Here is an 18972-nt window from a genome sequence, read left to right as displayed (position 1 = left end):
TACGGTGCATTAACACATTGAATCCTCAGAGTAACCATCCCAGGTGAGGTAGGTACTATAATCACTCCCATAGTTCAGATGAGAAAACAGAGGCTCAGAGAAGGTACTTGCCCAGGGTCATACAGACATGAATGGACTCAAACTCTGCAGTCTGTCTCCAGAGCCTGTGCATTTGACTGTGTGATTGACTCAGCTGTCAGTGAGTTAACTAGCAGTGCCATTGGGGTGCACAGCTTAGCAACAAATACTTCCAAAAGTTCTCCCTCCATTCCTCATGGGTGATGCAAACATTTCCTGGGGAAGATCTAATCTGACTAACACACACTTTTGTTAATGAGGAGAGGACTTAATTGAGATGATCAAGGAAATGGGGTGTTAAAGTTTTCTCATCTGAGAATTAAATAGAAACCTGTATTTTAATTAAAATCCTGTTGTTGAGAATAAGTCCTACTTTTGTTTATTGCTTTCATTTTAAAAATTAACCTTCCTTTGATTTCTCAATCTAAAAAATAGCCATTTGCTCTGAAGAGAATGTAAAGAAGGTGTGGGATACTACATTACTAACTCCAGGGTATTCTGCAAGGTTTTTTCTTTAAATAGAAAACGTATTCTCCTTGCTTACTGGTTTTCTTATAATTTGCCATCTCAGTCAGTGAGATAACAAAAAAACCATGAATGCATTTTTAATGTTTTATTGGATTCTAGTTAATAAGGTTTCGTACCATGAGTGACTTACGCACCAGCCTTAAGATACAAACTTTATTTTTAAAACAACTTGATATAATACCTTAGATTTTTTTTAAAAGACGATTTAACTTTTAAGGCTCCTTCCAAAAGCCTAGAAGAAAAAGTCATTCACCCTCCACACTGTAAATGGACATCAACTAAGATGCAAATTGGTTGTAATGCTGTTTTTTTTATCTTTTAGCAGTAATGGCTCATTTATTTTCTTCCTTTATTATTTTTCCTAGAGAAAATACAGTGATGAATTATGTGTTAGGCTAATGTTCCCAATTTTAGAAGATACACTGATACCATATTGAGAAGTGCATTTAATTTTTTCACATAATGTATTCTAAAAGGTTGGATACATATTTGCAGTTTGTTTGCAGTTTGTATTTGTCTTCTAGTAGAATGGCTTGACCTAAAGTCTCTATTCTACTCCTTATTCCCCACACCAGCACTAAAAATTTTCTAGTACATTCTAAACAATGAGAATTATATATAGAAATAACAAGTAAAACACCCTACATTTATGTTTATATATACTATATAGCCATCAAAGTGCTTTCACAGATAAGATCTCTTTTTTATACTTAAAACAGTCATGTGAGGGTAAGGGTCCTGGACCCTGGGACTCCGAGGTGGTTGAGTTGCCTGAAGTCACACAGCTCAAGAAGGAAAGGGCTAGAAGCAGAGCTCTGACGGTCTAACTTCTGCCCCAGTGCATTCTTCCTCCTAGCTCGGGAAGCTGCTTTACCCAGAGTGAAGCAGTTAAGAGCCTGGACAGATTCTTGTCAGCCAGACATGCAATTGAATCTGGTTCTGTGACTTTTGGCAAGTTTTCTCATCTAGAAGAGGAGAATAATAATACATCCTCCTTCACAGGGTGTTTATGAAGAGTAAATCATAGGGTTTAGCACAATGCCTGACACGTGGTAAGCACTCAGTACATGTTACTGTTATTATTATATGGCTTATACTGCTTCCAGTTCTTCATCTTAATGAAGCTTTGCTTTGCCCTCTACAGCTATAATTTTCTAGCCTTCAGAACCTGTATCCCCAATCAGATACCTTCATTTGGACCCTGAAAATCATTGTTTCCTTGACTTTCTGCCTTGGGTTTCATCCATATCTTATGAATGTGAAGAGAAAGTCACAGCATTGTGCCTCACTTAAAGGACCTCAGAGCCACTAAGCAATCCTTCCTTTCCTTCTTGCTGACCTCAGTTTGCATGCCCTCCTGTAGCTCTTCTAAACCCCCTCCTCGGCCCTGAGCTCCTCAGCCCCCCTTCTGTGAGCATCACTTTCAGCAGATGGTCACATACCCTAACTTATCCGGAATACTCAGATCATGTGCTCTGAGCTTGTTCAATGTCTCTACTTCATCTGCTTTCTCATCCTTCCCTGCTGTCTCAGGAAGAGTGACCTCTCATGCTCCAAGCTTTTGAAAATGCCTCTTCTTGCCCCTTTGGAAAACTCCTATTTCCCTTATTTGCCCTCCCCACTTCTATAGGCTCAACTACTCGGAGTTCTCCTGACCATGCCATGTGCTCTCTCCTGCTTCTGTATCTTTGCACAAACTACTCTGCCTACTAGAAATTTTCATTCCTCTTCTTCCATCAAGATTCAGTTCTATCATCATATCCAGTCTGGTTGACTGCTCTTCCTGTGCATTCCTGTAACTGTCTGTCAACCCTCCAGCAAGTGACTGTGATCTTCCCAGGGAAAGGCTCCATGTCTCTATTCCCAGAACCTACCACAGTGCCTGGTCCTTAGCAGATAACCAATAATGTTAGTAAAAGAAAAAGAGACCTACAAATAAGCACATATCTCTCCTACAATTTAAGAATAAACTCCTCTTGATCCTGATACTGCCTTCTTTTTGTCTTTCCTTTGACAAACATTCTTCATCCTCACCATTCATTCCCTTGCAATTTAGTGTCTGATACCACTATTGAATCTACCAAAGTTACTCTCTTGAAGGTCAACAAAAAGCTTCCATGTGGACATGTCCTCCTTGTTGAGCCCTTCACCTGGCTTCTGTGGAGCAGTGCAACATTGCCACCTCACTGAACTTCCCTCTCTTGACTCCTTCACTGCTTTCTCCAATGTAGGTATTCCCTAAGATTTGGTTTATTTGCCTTCTCTTCCTTCATTTAGTCCTCCCAGGAACTTAACTCATTCTTGGTTTTAACCATAATCTCTCTGCAGATAACATACAGTCTATTTCTAGTCCAAATAGAGTCCCAGTTACTTCACCAAGACCGAGTTCTGAATTTTCATTCCTTCTAATGCAGATATGGCAAGTACTGAAAACTCGTGCTTCCACTTACCAATGTCTCACCCACTTACCAACGTCTTCACATGCCACATTCCCAGTAAGGGCAGGCTTCCCCTCAGTATTTGTCTCCACTGCTTAGCACAAGTGCTCTGTCTGCTTGGAATTTTCATTCTTCACTTATCCCAGGCACCTGCTTCCTGGTAAACAGTGTAAAACCATTCATTTCCTAATAATACATCGAATTCCACATGTTTTAAACTAACTTATCATATTCCCCAATATTTAGCCTAAATTTTCCCTACCGACTACCCAAGTTTTATAACTTATACCGCTTTTTTCCAGATGACTGTTAATCATCTTCACCTTCTGCAATTTAGGTGTCAAATCTTATTTATTCAAATAGTCTCTAGTTTATTCCTCCTTTATATTCTTGGGGCAGCCATCTTGATTCTGGCTCTTATTACCTCATTATGGACCATAAAAAACAGCCTGGCCCTCCACATCAATCTTCCTATTGTAAAACCTCCAGCTCAGAATCTTTCAGTGACCTTCTATTGCCTCTTAAATAATGCCTGCAATTCCTATCAATTTAGTAGAATAAACTTATCTTTGATTCTGGAGTAAAAAATACTTGGATTCAAGTTCTGGGTACTACATTTACCTGTTCTGTGACTTTGTGCTTACTGCTAAATTTCCATTGACTCATTTATTTAATGCCCACTGGGTTGTAGGCTCTATTTCAGGTACTTAGAATAAAGTGATGAGACAAAAGACATTGTCCTTGCTCTCCTGGACCTCACTATATAGTAGACTTGTTCCTATTTCTCATAATCATAATAATCCTAGGTATAAGCCATGCCTCCTCTAAAAATGCTTTTAGCTTTTGATTTGTGCTATGCAGGGTATTATAATGCTGTATCTTATAATATATTTGCATATTTATGTGTTATCTCTCCACCACATTGTAAGTTTACCGAAGGATAGGGGCCGTGTCCCATTTCCCATAGTACAAACACAGAACCACACACATAGTAGTTGCCTAGTGAATTCTGTCGTGATTTTGTAGACCTGTGGTTAGTCTTTGCCATAGTTATAATGCCTAGTATGTTTTTAGAGGCTCTCTTTGTCTTGTCACAATTAGCATTTTTTAAAAAGAGAAGAAAATAGCTATTTGGTTTATAGTCCTTCTAAGGCCCATCCTTTCCAACCTACCACCCTGCCTAGCTGTATTTTAAGTGGAAATCATAATGTTTATAACTTGTGTACCTTAAGTTTTTAAAAATAGAATAACAAAGCCATTCATGCTCCCTAGTAGAAATATTATCCATGTGCATACAACAGAATGTTAAAATAATATTCTTTTTACTAAATAGCTTTCCACTTGGTAATGAACAATATGTTGTTTTTTCCCTAATACATATAATCTAGAACTGTAGTCCTGAAGATACATTTTATTTTGTACACTTTCAGCTTGCTCTTTTCATGTTCCCAGTGAATTTGTTGATGCAAAACAATAGGTCGGCTATAGCCAGATTATAACCATACCTTTCCTCTGCACACAAAAATCCTATAAACAGCATGTGATCATATTGCTTCTAGAATTTATGATTGTTTTCTTCCAAAAGGAAGCTAAATTTAGCCTACTAATTCTACATGCTCCCAAGGAAACAATGCCTGCTGTGATTTCTAGAATAAATGAATCTGAGCCACAATTCCTTTACTTGACTAATAAAGTTTAAATATCAACTAGTCATTAACCACAGATAATAAACCACATTAAACAACCAACAAGGGGTTAAGAAAGAAATTTGCTGTTTCTGACTTATTGCTGAGTGAATGTAACTTAGTCGCTGCATGGTCCTTAATACAGAACATTGTTTGCATCTCATAATGGTTCTCTAAAATTACTTGTTCATGGCTTGAGTTCTAAAATTAAACTATGTAGAGTCATGTCCAACTGCATAATGCATCTTTATGTGAAACCAGCTAAAGGTTTTTGTTTTCACTTTATGTAAAAATTCCAGTTAGGAAGCTGTCTAATAGTTTAACTGGTATAGTTATTTCAGTTTCTTCTTTGCTTGTAATGACAACTGAACTGCTCTTGCCTTGAACGTGTTTTGGCAGATAAACTTCTCACCATGAAGGCCCCCACTGTGCTTGCACCTGGCATCCTTGTGCTCCTGTTTACCTTGGTGCAGAAGAGCTGTGGGGAGTGCAAAGAGGCACTGGTAAAGTCTGAGATGAATGTGAACATGAAGTATCAGCTTCCCAACTTCACTGCAGAAACTCCCATACAGAATGTTGTTCTACACAAACATCATGTTTACCTCGGTGCCATTAACTACATTTATGTTTTAAATGATAAAGACCTTCAGAAGGTTGCTGAGTACAAAACTGGGCCTGTGCTGGAACGCCCAGATTGTTTCCCATGTCAGGACTGCAGCCACAAAGCTAATTTGTCAGATAGCGTTTGGAAAGATAATATCAACATGGCTTTGCTTGTTGACACATACTACGATGACCAACTCATTAGCTGTGGCAGCGTCCAGAGAGGGACCTGCCAGCGACATGTCCTTCCACCTGGCAATACTGCTGACATACAGTCAGAGGTTTATTGCATGTACTCCCTACAGGGAGAAGAAGAGCCCAGCCAGTGTCCTGACTGTGTGGTGAGCGCCCTGGGAACCAAAGTCCTGCTGTCAGAAAAGGATAAGTTCATCATCTTCTTTGTGGGCAACACCATAAATTCTTCTTACCTTCCAGATCATTCATTGCATTCGATATCAGTGAGAAGGCTAAAGGAAACGCAAGATGGTTTTAAGTTTTTGACAGACCAGTCTTATATTGATGTTCTACCTGAGTTCCGAGATTCCTACCCCATTAAGTATGTCTATGCATTTGAAAGCAATCACTTTATTTACTTTCTGACGGTCCAACGGGAAACACTAGATGCTCAGACTTTCCACACAAGAATAATCAGGTTTTGCTCCGTAGACTCTGGATTGCATTCCTATATGGAAATGCCTCTAGAGTGTATTCTAACAGAAAAGAGAAGAAAGAGATCCACAAGGGAGGAAGTGTTTAATATTCTCCAAGCTGCATATGTCAGTAAGCCTGGGGCCCATCTCGCTAAGCAAATAGGTGCCAACCTGGATGATGACATTCTTTATGGAGTGTTCGCACAAAGCAAGCCAGATTCTGCTGAACCAGTGAATCATTCTGCTGTCTGTGCATTCCCTATCAAATATGTCAATGAATTCTTCAACAAGATTGTCAACAAAAACAATGTGCGATGTCTCCAGCATTTTTATGGACCCAACCATGAACACTGCTTTAATAGGGTAAGTCACACCAGTTTCCTTCTTACAAATTATGAGGTATAAATCAAAATAAACAACAGTCTAGAAAAGAGTATCAAGGGCTTTTTGGTTCTTGGTAAATTATCTTTATCCAAAATATTTGCAAATTCTTCCCAAGAAAATTTAGAGCTGAATCTTCATTTAAAAGTGAAATCATAGCTTGAAAAAAATTCATGTAGTAACTAAAAGAAAAAATATTTTTGCAATTTGGGTATGCATGTTTATCAGCATGTCAGATGATGAAACTTATTTCTCATATAAGCTTTCGTAGTTCTAGTCAGAGTTACAAAAAGTTTAACACAGCAGCAATTCCTATAAGACCCGATTATTGAGATCCCACTGCAGTCTACAACATTTAGAAAAAGACACTCAAGTTAATTTGTAGGTTTTGAAGGCTTTTTCCTCATGATGTCCCATTCACTTACCAATATACAAATGAATGGTCTATATTCTTGGCATTAATGAAAAAAACTTTACTAAAAACAAACAAAAAAATCTCTTTGAAAGTGTTGGTAAATGTTTAAATGAGCTGTTGTACTTCTCTGAATAATTTAGAGAGCTAGAGAGGAAATTATTGCTTGCAAATCTTTCCTTTGGATCTTGACTTCAATCAAGGACTTCCTATTTAAATAGACATTTGTCTACTACCTTCTAGTTTGGTACTTTTTACCTGATTAGTGTTTGATATTTATAAATACAAATATTTTTGATCAGTGATTATTTATACTTACACAAAATGGTACTTTTTTGAAATACCATTCACAAAATGGTGTTAGGGAAATTCTTGTTGTTTCAATTTAGATAATAGTAAAAGCTACCAGCTAAACCCAGAGGAATTACCCTACTAGTTATCAGATCATTTGGTGTCAGAGAATGAATACCAAATTGGAAGTTCACTGTGGCCTGGGGCTTTCTTGATTTGGGCACAGATTTGAACATATGGACCTGGCTATGCCTCCTGACATAATGACCACTAGGGATCATAATTGGATAAAGAAATAGTATAGACTATTTGACTTTGGAAATGTACATCTCTTTCTAGCAGTTTTCAGTCTAAGTAATAAAGGTTATAATTTCAAGAAGGAAGAACATTAAACATGATGAAAGAAACTATTTAATTTGCTGAAGTGTACTAGGACTGTATGAATTCAGAAACATTAGGTTCACTGTTGTTGAAATATCTGGGCTACTTCTCCAGATGGAAATTCTAAGTAACTCTTTTTATAAAGCTAGAAAAACACTTCTGAGGAAATGAATTCATCTTTTATTGAAATAAAGACATAACTTTCCTCCTTCCCCTTCCAAAGTCAATGAATACACATATTATACATACACATATCTCAGCTAAGACTTACTCATTCCTACATTCATTTAATACACGTTGCACACTCTGTAAGAAGCAGTGGGATTCCCCATAAAGCTGCCCCTTTTTATCACTACAAAATACAAAAGAATGAAAGGAAGCAAAGGACTTTTAGAAAACTAGAATTAGAAAATAAAAGTATAATATTATTAGCATTCTGGAGAAAGCAATTTTCCTGCATCCAGCAAATTGTTTCAGAATCACAAGTTTACTAGGAGTCTATTTGGAATTCCTCCAGGGTCCCTTAGAGCACATTACTTTGCTATTTAAATCTTGTTCTGTTAAAAATTCAAAAAAGACTTTACTTTACCCTGGTATATGGATATCTCATTATTTAATTTTGTACATTTCAGGCCCCTGATGTAAAAGTAAAAGTATTAACAGTTCTAGAAATTCTGAAAACACATCTGAACTTATCCTACCCCTTTGACTTTTTTAACATTCCCAGAGGAACAAAAAGCAGGATTACCCAATGAAATTCAGGTCAGTTTTATTGCCCAGAAAAAATGCCCAAAATGCACCAACCACACCTGAAACCATTATCACTCCCATTGCAAAAATTCTTGTGGAAAACAAGGTAGAACTTGCCAACATAGTCTTCTCACAAGGGAAGCCAACCTTTGCACTGGCCAAATTCCATAAAGACAAATACCTTCAGATCTCCTCTATTTATTTGCCTGTTTATCTTCTCTGGTTACTAAAGACCAAAAATCTTCCAAGAATACTACACACATTCTCTGTTTTCATGTACCCAGTCCACAAGAAAGACCTTACATCATCCAGTAATCCACATACAATCACTTCCCAGCTTCCTCTTAAAAATGAAGGCACCAAGAGCATTACTCACAAAAAAACAAATTGATTTACAAGATCAAACCAGTTTGGAAAGACTAAGCAATAAGATGACTCCATTTTGTCTTGGTAAGATATCAGTTGACCCTTCTAAAGTTTCTTGAAACTGAGTTTCTATTTTGGCATAAAGTTTGGTGAATAGACACATATATTGTCGTTCTCTTATTAGCATTTCTACCCCATCAGATCTGTGTGGCGGGACTGTTGTGTGCTCTGTGGGGAAGGTGTGGAAAGGCGCATCATTCATTTCCCACTGAGGCTTCTGCCCAGTCCTCAGGGACTGAGCATGGCCACAGCTATGGTTTGTTGGCCCATCTTGAGCTGCCATTTGTATCACGGGATCAGACAAAGGAAGTGCCAGGAAGGGCTCTTTTACATTCTAAGGGTACAGCAGGTGTATCAGGCCTGACTTGCTTATTTAAGATCTCATATTAGGTTGCTTTTACCCCTCTCACATGTTATGAAACACATCTGTGTAAACTGTTCATCTACATCTTCTCATACTGATATCACTAACTCCCTCTTTTGAGTCATCTGGCAGTTCTTCTTCGCCTCTGATGTATTTGTGCTTCAGAACTCTTTAATTCCACATATGGTGCTGTTTCTGGAAACTTATCCAAGGCTCAGGTAATACATTCATGTAATATTAATGTTGGTTATATCAAGAGAAAAAATTCTTGATCTTCACAATGTAACCATTTTCTATGCTGCTTTTGAAAGCAATTCTTAAAGTGATTTCCAACACATGGAATTATGAGATTATACACCCACAAATAATTACTAAGTCTTTAGTCTTAAGTATCTTTACAGCCTTTTTTACCCACTCATTATTTGGCTTCTATAAGCATCCTAAATTAGTTTTGATTGAAGTTGTTTTAGGCTAATGCGTATTCCTTAAACAACACATTATTATTCAAAATTAAGTTATTGAGAAAATGCCCCATAATATGAAGACTTTGTAAACCCCCAAATTTGAGGAGAACAAAAACCTCACCCTTCTACTTGGAGATAAGCACTATTAAGAATTCAACTCATTTCAAGCACATTACCTGGAATTCTCATCCCAGTATCATATAAGGGATTTATTAACATGACAGTTATTCCAGGAAAATACCAGATCAGTATACATGACCCAGTTTTCTACAAATGAGAATCAATATTGAATAAGGGAATTTTTTAAAATCCCCAAATCAGCAAAGATCCTGTTCCCTAAATTACGGTGTGCTTCCAAAAAGAAAGAGAATCATACATTTTGAAAAAACTTTTAATCAAAGTTGAAGTAGAGTTCTTGAAATATCTCTCACCTACCCATAATATACAATTGTCACATTACGCTTTTTTTTGCAATCCTATTAACAAAGTTTTGCTCTGTATGTAAGCATTTGTAAGAATAAAAGCAAACTTCACCAACATCTTGATTATCTTAATGATGAATGATTGATCAGTTGAAGGAGAAAAGCATGAAATGTGGTGCCAGACACACCTGGATGGAAGTTCTGTCTTACTGCATCCCCTTGTATGACTTCTGCCACATTGCTTAACTTTCTAGGACTTCAGTCTCATTTGTAACATGCAGATAACAATACCTACTTCACAGGGTATTTTAGAATTTGGGGATAATATATATAAAGTACCTGGCATAATAAGATAGTAAGTTTAGCTCTTTGAGAGGCAGCTTGGCCTAATGGAATAAAACTGAAGTCAGAGATTTGGGTTCAAATCTGTACCACTCCATTTTTTACCTGCCTGGCCATGAAAGCATTATTTAAACTCTATGAACCTACTTCCCTCTATGCAGGACTATTGTGTGGACAAGTGCAATATTGTTTATAAAAGACACTAACTTAGCCCTTGGCACATAATAAATAGCCATATTATTATAAGGAATACTTGTGTAAAGAAAGGTAGATTCAAAATATTAGTTTGTTTTCTGGAGGAAGCACATTCTGGTTCTACTGCTCATGAGGGTCTTTCACCCACCTCCTTAACTGTTATGAGTGAACCACCTCCATAACACTTAATTTGTATAAGTCCTTAAATTTTGATAATTTCAAAGAAAAAAGAGAGAGAGAGGTGGGGAGTGGTAGCAGTGTGGTGATAGAGAGAAAGGCAATTGAATCACAATTGTACCACAGTCAAACTAGAAGGTATAAGGTGTGCTCCTTTCCCCAACTTTCAGTTCCAACCACTCATGATTAAAAACACTATGTATAAAATATTGTGATAATATAATTTAAATTATACTGTGCATTCAAAAATTGGCCGATAATGCAGTTTCAGAAAAAGTCAGCCTCATAGGTTGTTTGTATCAAGCTTCCTTGTTTTTAAATATCATTTATACTCAAATTCAAAGAGGAGCCAACTGCTTCCCAAAATAAAGGAAACTTAAAGTAGTAATTTTCCATCTCCGTTTCAAAGAGTGCCAAAGTTAAAGGGTCACCACTCAGCCATCAAAGGAAGAAAGCAGAATGATTAGAGTAACTTTGAATGAAAACAAAATCAAAACAAGATGCAAACAAGGAATAATAGGAATAGGCAGAAAAATAAACATACAGTGATGTTTCTTTATTACTATTATAAAGATGATAGATGAGGAAAATTGGGTTACATTTAAGTTGTAATGGAAGAAAATAATTGCAGCTTTCCATCAGCAAACCACAAGGACCATTATTGATCTGTATCCTCAGGGCATGTCCTTATAATATTTAATAAAATAAACAAAGATTCATAACTCTTTATAGGCCATATATCTATAATCTCCCACACCACACCATTTGAACTGGGAAGGCAAAGTTAATGTTACAAATAACATCCATGTAATTATGCTGGTTTGGCATGTCTTATTTAAACAATCTAACACTCTCAAGAGAATGCATTTTGTATTAGGGATGAAAAATGTGAAGTCGGATTTCAGGGTTTTTCTACTTCCTGTGCTCCAAAATGAGAGAATGTTATCCTATATGAAAAATGTTCTTGAGGGCTCTTCATTCTAAACACTAAATGTCTTGGCCACATGCCAAATGTAATAGCTACCGAAGCAGAATCTTCCAAGAAAGAAAATCTTTGAGGTATAAGGATTCAGTATACTTATTTTAAAAGTCTAAGTAAAAATTCATTAATTTTACACTTGATTCCTTTCCTTCTGCAAACTCTTCTTTATTCTCCTCCAGGCTCAGGGAGTCGCTCCATGCTCTCTAACTTCCTTATTTGAATTCTCCATGCTACCCATCCCATTAAAAGTGTCATATTGCATTATTTTATCAAAAGGAAATTAAAAATCATTTTCTTTCCAGAGTTTTATAACACTTTTGAGATCACCCAGCACACCCTTAGAGTATTGAAAATGTATTACAGAGTGAGCCCTTTAAGTCTTGCTTTTTGTCTCTTCCTCCTGTTAACCCTTCTTTAAATCACTTCATAGCTTAATCATAGGTCCATCCGAGGAAAGAAAGAAAAGGCAAAGGCATAACATTCAAATGAACGCTACAGCAAAGAAACACAGTTAATGCTGAAACAATCACCAAAAATGTACATAGACTTTATCTGTGGATCATATTGATTCATGATGTGATAGTATTTCCCATGTGTATGGGCAGGTAAGACTTAACTATGCTACATGCATTTTAAATTAATTCTTTATTCTTCTTAATGTCTTTTGAAGCAGGTGGTATGATCTGTGCTCTATTTAGGTAGTTGGTTTCTACGTGGAGATTCATTTGGTAAAATCAGTGTAGCAAACAAAAAAGACCATGCCAAAAAAAAAAAAAATTAGTCTTAAAGTTGGTATTTGAAAAGCTGAAGTATTAAAAAAACTTTGAAGACATAGCTCTAATCATTATTTTCATTGCCACACTACCACATGAGTAGAGATTTATGAAAGTATGTGGGATCCTGCATTTTGACAAAAAGCTACCAAACTCTTGAGTAGTAATGGATTTTTTTACCCAGAAAATTATATCAAATTTGGGGTGTTACATCCTTACTTTAGACTTCTTATTTATCAATGGCCATCCCACCCTGCATTCTTATCTCCTCATTCTAATAAAAAAAATGAGTATCTCTCAGAGTTTGGATAGAAGACCCGCCAGGAATTTCTGCCGTTGCTTATTCATGGACTGGCACAGATACTGAGTCAGTGGGCACACAAAGCCCAAATGACTCAGTGCCCAGATATGTGCTGCAAGCCACATATCCAGCAGCCAGGGAGGGCTGTAAAGGGTTCGTTTATCAAGGAAATGAAACTGAGGTCTCAGCTACTCTTGAAGTCATTAAAACTCCCTTGATTTTTTTTTTTTTTTTTGATAACAGTGAATGTGGTAAGTGATTCTAAGATCCTGGATAAGTTCCAGGCTGCTTATTATATATTTTTTCTAACTAAAATGTTCCAGGCAGGTTCATTTGCATATGAATTACTTGCTGAGCAGTGTTGACTTCCCATCCTAAAAGCTCTGGGGAATAGGTTGCTGCACTTTCACCCTAGACCTAGGCTAACGCTGGAGCAAATGAAGTGTCTGCCTTCTATACTTCAAAATATTCTCTAGCTTTTCAACAAGAGGACAGAAAAATGTCTTACAAATGCATGCCAATGTAGAATAAATTCTAAACCATTCTTGATGTTAACAAATAGGGGGAAATGGTATATGCATAGTATAACAATAAAGCAAAACAAAATAGAAATTGTGAATTCAGACTTAAGTCTGACTTTAGTTGGCCTATTTAGGTAAATCACCAAAATGTTCATCAATCAGAGGACATTAAGATGGAAGGTGATAATTCAAACTGTGCTCTAGGTAAAAGGGGTGAAGTAAGGTCAGTTTTGATTTGTAAAGCATTCTTTTCTAGAGCTGATTTTATGAAAATTAAGTTTACTGAGTTGTCATCTCAAAATATGTGGATCATTCCTGATTTACTAGAATTTGTGTCCATGTACCAGAAAAATCTAAATCTGTATGATACTAAATTTTCTAATGGCATTTAAAATTTTAAATCTGATTAACACCTGCATCTTCTGCCAGTCTAACTAAACTATAGGTGAAGTGCTCAGGAAATGGGAAGAATGCAAAGATTAAATTGGTCTGTTGGCTGAATGAATCAATAGTATTTAGTGCTAATGCACTAAGCAGATTACAAGCACTAATGCAGTGGCAGTCAATAGCAAAAACGAATATCTCTAAAAATTATCTTGACAATAAAATGTGCAATATTTTCCATTTATTTTAAGCTAATTGCATTACATACATGTTCTCTCATCTGATTAGTTTAAGTCAAGTGCTAGAAGCCTACCCATTTTATTTAGTGCATGAAATGACCAAAAACTGGTAATCATTGTTTTCAGCAAGAGAGAGAGGAAAGGATTTATTCATAAAACCAAGATTCAACAAGAAATTTAACAGATATTCATTGAGTGCCTAACCCTACTGGTCTTACAGGATGAATGAGATGAGCATGGTTCTTTTCTCTATAGAGCAAACACTAGGGAAGAAGATTATAATAAACAATCAGTCATACCATTAAACAAATACATCATGATAATTTATGATATACCATGTGAGGGAAATGGAAATAAACATCTGTGAATGTTTCCTGAGGAGGAATTCCTCCTGAGGAGGAATACGTTACTGGTAGTATAGTCACCAAAGGCCCCCTGAGGTGAAAGTTACCTTTTACATAAAGCTCAAAATTTTAGAAAAAGCAGCATGTCTTTAGTACATGGGCAAATACATAGCCAGTATTTAATAAACCAATAATTATTACCTATTCTATAAGCTTTAGGTCTTAACTGCATGCTACTGCTTCATTTAACCAGCTTTTTGAAGTGGGTTCTGGCCATGAGTGCATATTATTTTACACTTACAAAAATATACCACAAGAAGTAGAACTATTCTGGAAAATTTAAGTTTTCTAACAATTTCTGTTTTATATAGACAGATGAACATGGTTGTGCAAGTACCTAAATCAGTTTAAGGTCTTGGAGGGCAGCAATTATCATGATTCCTTGTACCTGCAGTTCCTGTCATGTACCTTTGTCGACCACAGACAATAGTGTTGATTTTGTCAATAAATGTTTTCTTCCAAAAGAAATCTACATATTTACATAGTAAACACGGACCATCTAAATTGCTTCAGTGTTTGGATAAAAGTCCTTTGTAAAATCTACCAATGTATTTTTGTTACTGAGTCATAAGAGGCGGTGTCATCTCCACAAACCACAAAGATTTGAAATGCAGGTGCAATAAATATGTTTGAGGAATTGAAAGAAGTACTCACCTTTTTCTGTGCTTACTTTGTTCACTCTTGTCTGGCCAAGAGAAAACTGGAGTTTGCCAAGAGAAAAGATGAGGGATAGGAAGCACTCAATCTTCAAGGCTTATTCTTGTGCCTACAAGTCAGAGAGGTCACTGGCTTGCCCCTTCCTGAAGGCTATAATTACAGGCAGAGTCCAACTTATTTTCCAGTAAAGTGACCAGAATCTTGAATATAAGAAATTGTTTATAAGAGTACAGTGTGTATAGGGGTTATGCAAAATCTCAGGAAATATAATAGGGAGGTGAAATTGTTTTTCTTTATTATTCACTAATATGAGAAGATCCAAGACTCTGGAAATGTTCTGAAGTGCAATAACAGAGGTCATATTAGGTGAACCTTGTACTTAAGGAATGGAATTAAATGAATAAAGAAGAGTAACTTAGACTGTACTGATGATTCATTAAATGTAAACTTATTTGTGGTTCCAACATCATGGTAAACAAGAATCAGTAAATGTATTAATGTATTAGTGAGTGATTAAGAAGTATTTCTAATTTGAAAAACACCAGTTACGTTGTTTTTATCTAGAGCTGATAGGGAAAAAAACTGTCAGCGTTTCTTACTCTCAACTCACTTCATTTCATAAGAGTCATAGAAAAGGTACTGATTCCAAGTAGAGTCGGGTAGACAAAGCACAAGATCAATTATGTTACTGGCCCAATATTAAGGATATTAGTCGGGTTTTGCAAAATAATGAGTGATATAATATATAAGTGGTAATTTAACAAAAGTAGGTACAACTTGTAAGCAACATCGAAAGGTCAAAGTACTAGTTTTTGACCTGTACAAAGAGGACAAACGTATGTGCCTGCTTTAAAAAAATGATAGGGTAAAGTGTTACAATGATTATTATATTTTCTATCTGGATACTTTTTAGGATTAAATGCTTATGAAAACATAAGGAGCAATTTCAGATTTTTCGGCCATCCTGGACACTAATTGCCCACAACATGTCTTGTTTCCATTTGTGTTTAGTAGATTCTGCACAGGAAAACATATTCACCTCAGTACTGAAAATTTGAAGTTCACCATTTATGGCACAGTTACAGAGCACAGAAAAATTACACCAAAACTTTACCACACCTAACGAAAGTTCTTTATTTAAAAAAAAAAACAAAACTCCAGATTATTACAGGATCTAGGGTAGCCATGCTGTAAACTATATGACTTTGAGTATCTTAGGACCCTGCTGATAAGATAACAATCTAGTTGAATGCAGATGAACTCATAAAAATATAAGGATTATTAAATATTTAGAAAGTAAGCACTTAAATTTCATAGGTAAATATTAATTTAGTATTGGTATGAGCTTTAAATATTAAAGCTTTCCGTATGTTCTCTGGACCCTTGTAACTGGCTATTATAACTCCCCATTCCTTACTTAATACTTTGTGAGCAGGGGATCACAAACTAGCTAAGAAACAGTCAAATGTCCTATTTTGCTGCTAATTTATAATAAAATGTCTTTTTCAGTGAATGATCAGACAATTATTTTAATAATGATGTTGATTTCATCTCACCTTTCTTATTACTAGCAAGACTTTCATTTTATACTCTGAACTCTGGGTAAATCACAAGTTAAACTGAACTATTATTTGTTTAATGCTCTGCTTCCTTCTAACCTTATTCTTGTCTATCAATCTCCACCGAGTTCCCCAGTGGTTTAAGAAAACCCTCAGCTGGGATTACGTAATAGTTTGCACAGCCTCTCTCATTCATTAACCCAAGCTGATGTATGCGTTCTGTGTACTGTACTTATTTAAGACTTTCTTAAGCACCTTATCTTGTCACTGGTTTGAGTACAACTAACATCACCTACTTAATTAAGAAACCTAGTATTTCCAAAGGATCATTCAGCCCTTTTCAGCCTTCTGCATTAGCACAATCAAACTCAGTTTGCTGCTTCTATTCCTTCTTCAAAATAAAGTCTGGTCTCATTCATAGTAAATATGAAGTTTAAAAATCTTTACTTCTTCCTTTCTACATATATACAAAGCAGAAACAAAATTTTATGTTATTGCAGACAGGTTTTGTTTTGTTAATGTGTTGAAAATGATGCCCATAAGATAAAACTAGACTTCTCTGACTGCAACCTCATCCCCAACCAGTCTGTCTCCAGACTGCCACTGAAGTAATTTTTCTCGAGAGCAAACCCATTTGTGTAACTGCATCCCTTCAAATAATGAGGGCTTCCCAGTGGTATGAGAGTAAACTACACACTCTTTAGTATGATATTCAAGGAGTTTCTTATCTTGGCTTTGGCTATTTCCTGGTCCTCCCTCATACGCAGTGGTGTGCTAGCAAATGTCTAACTCTGGGGGAAAGGGAGTAGAAGGCCCTGATTTGTAGTGTTTGCCAATTTCCATGTTGTAAATACCCCCACCAAGCCAATCTCAAGGTACCAAGATCAAGTGACTGAAAAAGAATTGGGAAGAAATGAGCACAGTTTATTCTGTAAGCTTGTGTGAGATGGCTCAAGTACACAACTGCTACTCTCTGCTTCCCTCAACCTATCGTTCCTTTTTTTTTTTCTAACTTTTTTACAAATTTCATTTATACATAATACAGTATTATCAGCTATGGTTATCATATTATACATTAGATCCTCAGACCTTATTTATTTATCTTTTCCACTGAAAGGTTGTACCCATCTACCAACCTTTCCCTATTTCTCACACTCTTACAGCCCCTGGCAGCCACTTTCCTACTCTGAGTTTCTGTAAGTCTGACTTTTATTTTAGATTCCACATGTAAGTGATAATGTGCAGTATTTGTCTTTCTCTGTTGGGCTTATTTCACTTGCCATAATGCCCTTCAGTTTCATCCACATTGTCACAAATGACAGGATTTTCTTCTTTTTTAGGGCTGAATAATATATTCCATTGTGTGTGTGTGTGTGTGTGTGTGTGTGTGTGTGTGTGTGTGTGTGTGTGTGTATGTATACCACATCTTCTTGATCCATTCATACATTTGTGTATCCTTAGGTTATTTACCTTTGGATATATATCCAGAAGTGGGATTGCTGGATAATATGGTAGTTCTATTTTTAATTTCTTGAAGAACCACATACGATTGACTGGTTGTACCAGTGTACACTCACTCCAATAATGTACAAGCGTTCTCTTTTTTCCATATCCTTTCCAGCATTTGTTATTTTTTGTCTTTTTGATAATGGCTATCACAACAGGTATAAGGTGATATCATTGTGGTTTTGATTTGCATTACCCTCATGGTTAGTGATATTAAATATCTTTTCATGTGCCTGTTGGCCATTTGTATGTCTTCTTTAGAAGAATGTCTGTTCAGGTTCTTTGCCCATTTTTTGATTGGGTTTGTTTTGTTTTTGTTTTGCTACTGAATTGTATGAGTTCCTTGTATATTTTAGGTACTAATGCCTATCATTCTTGAGTTCCCAGAATCTGTTTGTCTCTCTCACAATCCTGCCTTAACCTGTATTGTTTTATTTGCCTCAAATTCTCATTAACACTCATTTTGTCAGGTTAACACTTTCTCCCTATTCCTTACAATTCCGCTCAGGAATTTCCTGCCCTAGGCAGTCTTCTCTAGCCTTCCTCTAACCTGCCCCACCCCACCCCACCCCCATTCTGGATAAGCTGCCTTTCCCAAGAACTCCAGCAGCACCCTTTGCTTATTTCTACCAGGTCTCTTACCACATTCTCTGGTAGTATGTTAAATGATTCCCTCATTAGCCCCTTTGAAGATATCGACTATCTCTTTTATCTCTTTTATCTCTATATTCCCAGTACCTAACAAAATAACTTGAACAAAATATGTTTATCAAATGAGCCAATAGTTATGACAGAGCCTCATATTTCAATTAATGTAATAAAATGCTGATTAGTAAAAACAACTTTTAAATAAAACAGTTTTTTATTCTCTCTCCAAATCTCTAAAAACTGATTTATAGAATTGGAGAGTTTCCAAGAATTAAATTAACACTGAAGGAATTCTGGAAAGTTTTATCATCCATTATCTATGCCCCTTCCTTACCTGCATACATGCAGACACACACACACACTCACACACACACACACACACACACACGTTTCTCCGTCTAGAATTTGGGA

The 18972-nt window shown here is 36.3% G+C and overlaps 1 protein-coding gene across 3 annotated transcripts in view; it reads left to right on the top strand.

Moving 5' to 3' along the window:
• Positions 1 to 18972, top strand: part of MET (MET proto-oncogene, receptor tyrosine kinase) — a 106852-nt gene that overhangs the window by 20320 nt on the left and 67560 nt on the right. Inside the window, exon 2 of one of the 3 annotated variants that reach the window (XM_017664027.3) lies at positions 5129 to 6345. The exons of 1 other annotated variant lie outside the window; for it this stretch is intronic. In XM_017664027.3, the coding sequence (XP_017519516.3) occupies positions 5143 to 6345 (1203 nt within the window). In that variant the 5' untranslated portion in view covers positions 5129 to 5142. Of the gene's footprint in view, positions 1 to 5128; positions 6346 to 18972 lie in introns of those variants that run through there. One more of the 3 variants, XM_037023446.2, reaches the window with a different exon arrangement.

The sequence above is a fragment of the Manis javanica genome, chromosome 6, assembly GCF_040802235.1.
Source record: "Manis javanica isolate MJ-LG chromosome 6, MJ_LKY, whole genome shotgun sequence".
In the NCBI taxonomy this organism is placed as follows: domain Eukaryota; kingdom Metazoa; phylum Chordata; class Mammalia; order Pholidota; family Manidae; genus Manis; species Manis javanica.
Note: the sequence above shows the minus strand (reverse complement) of the source record. Positions and strands in the feature narration are given on the sequence as shown.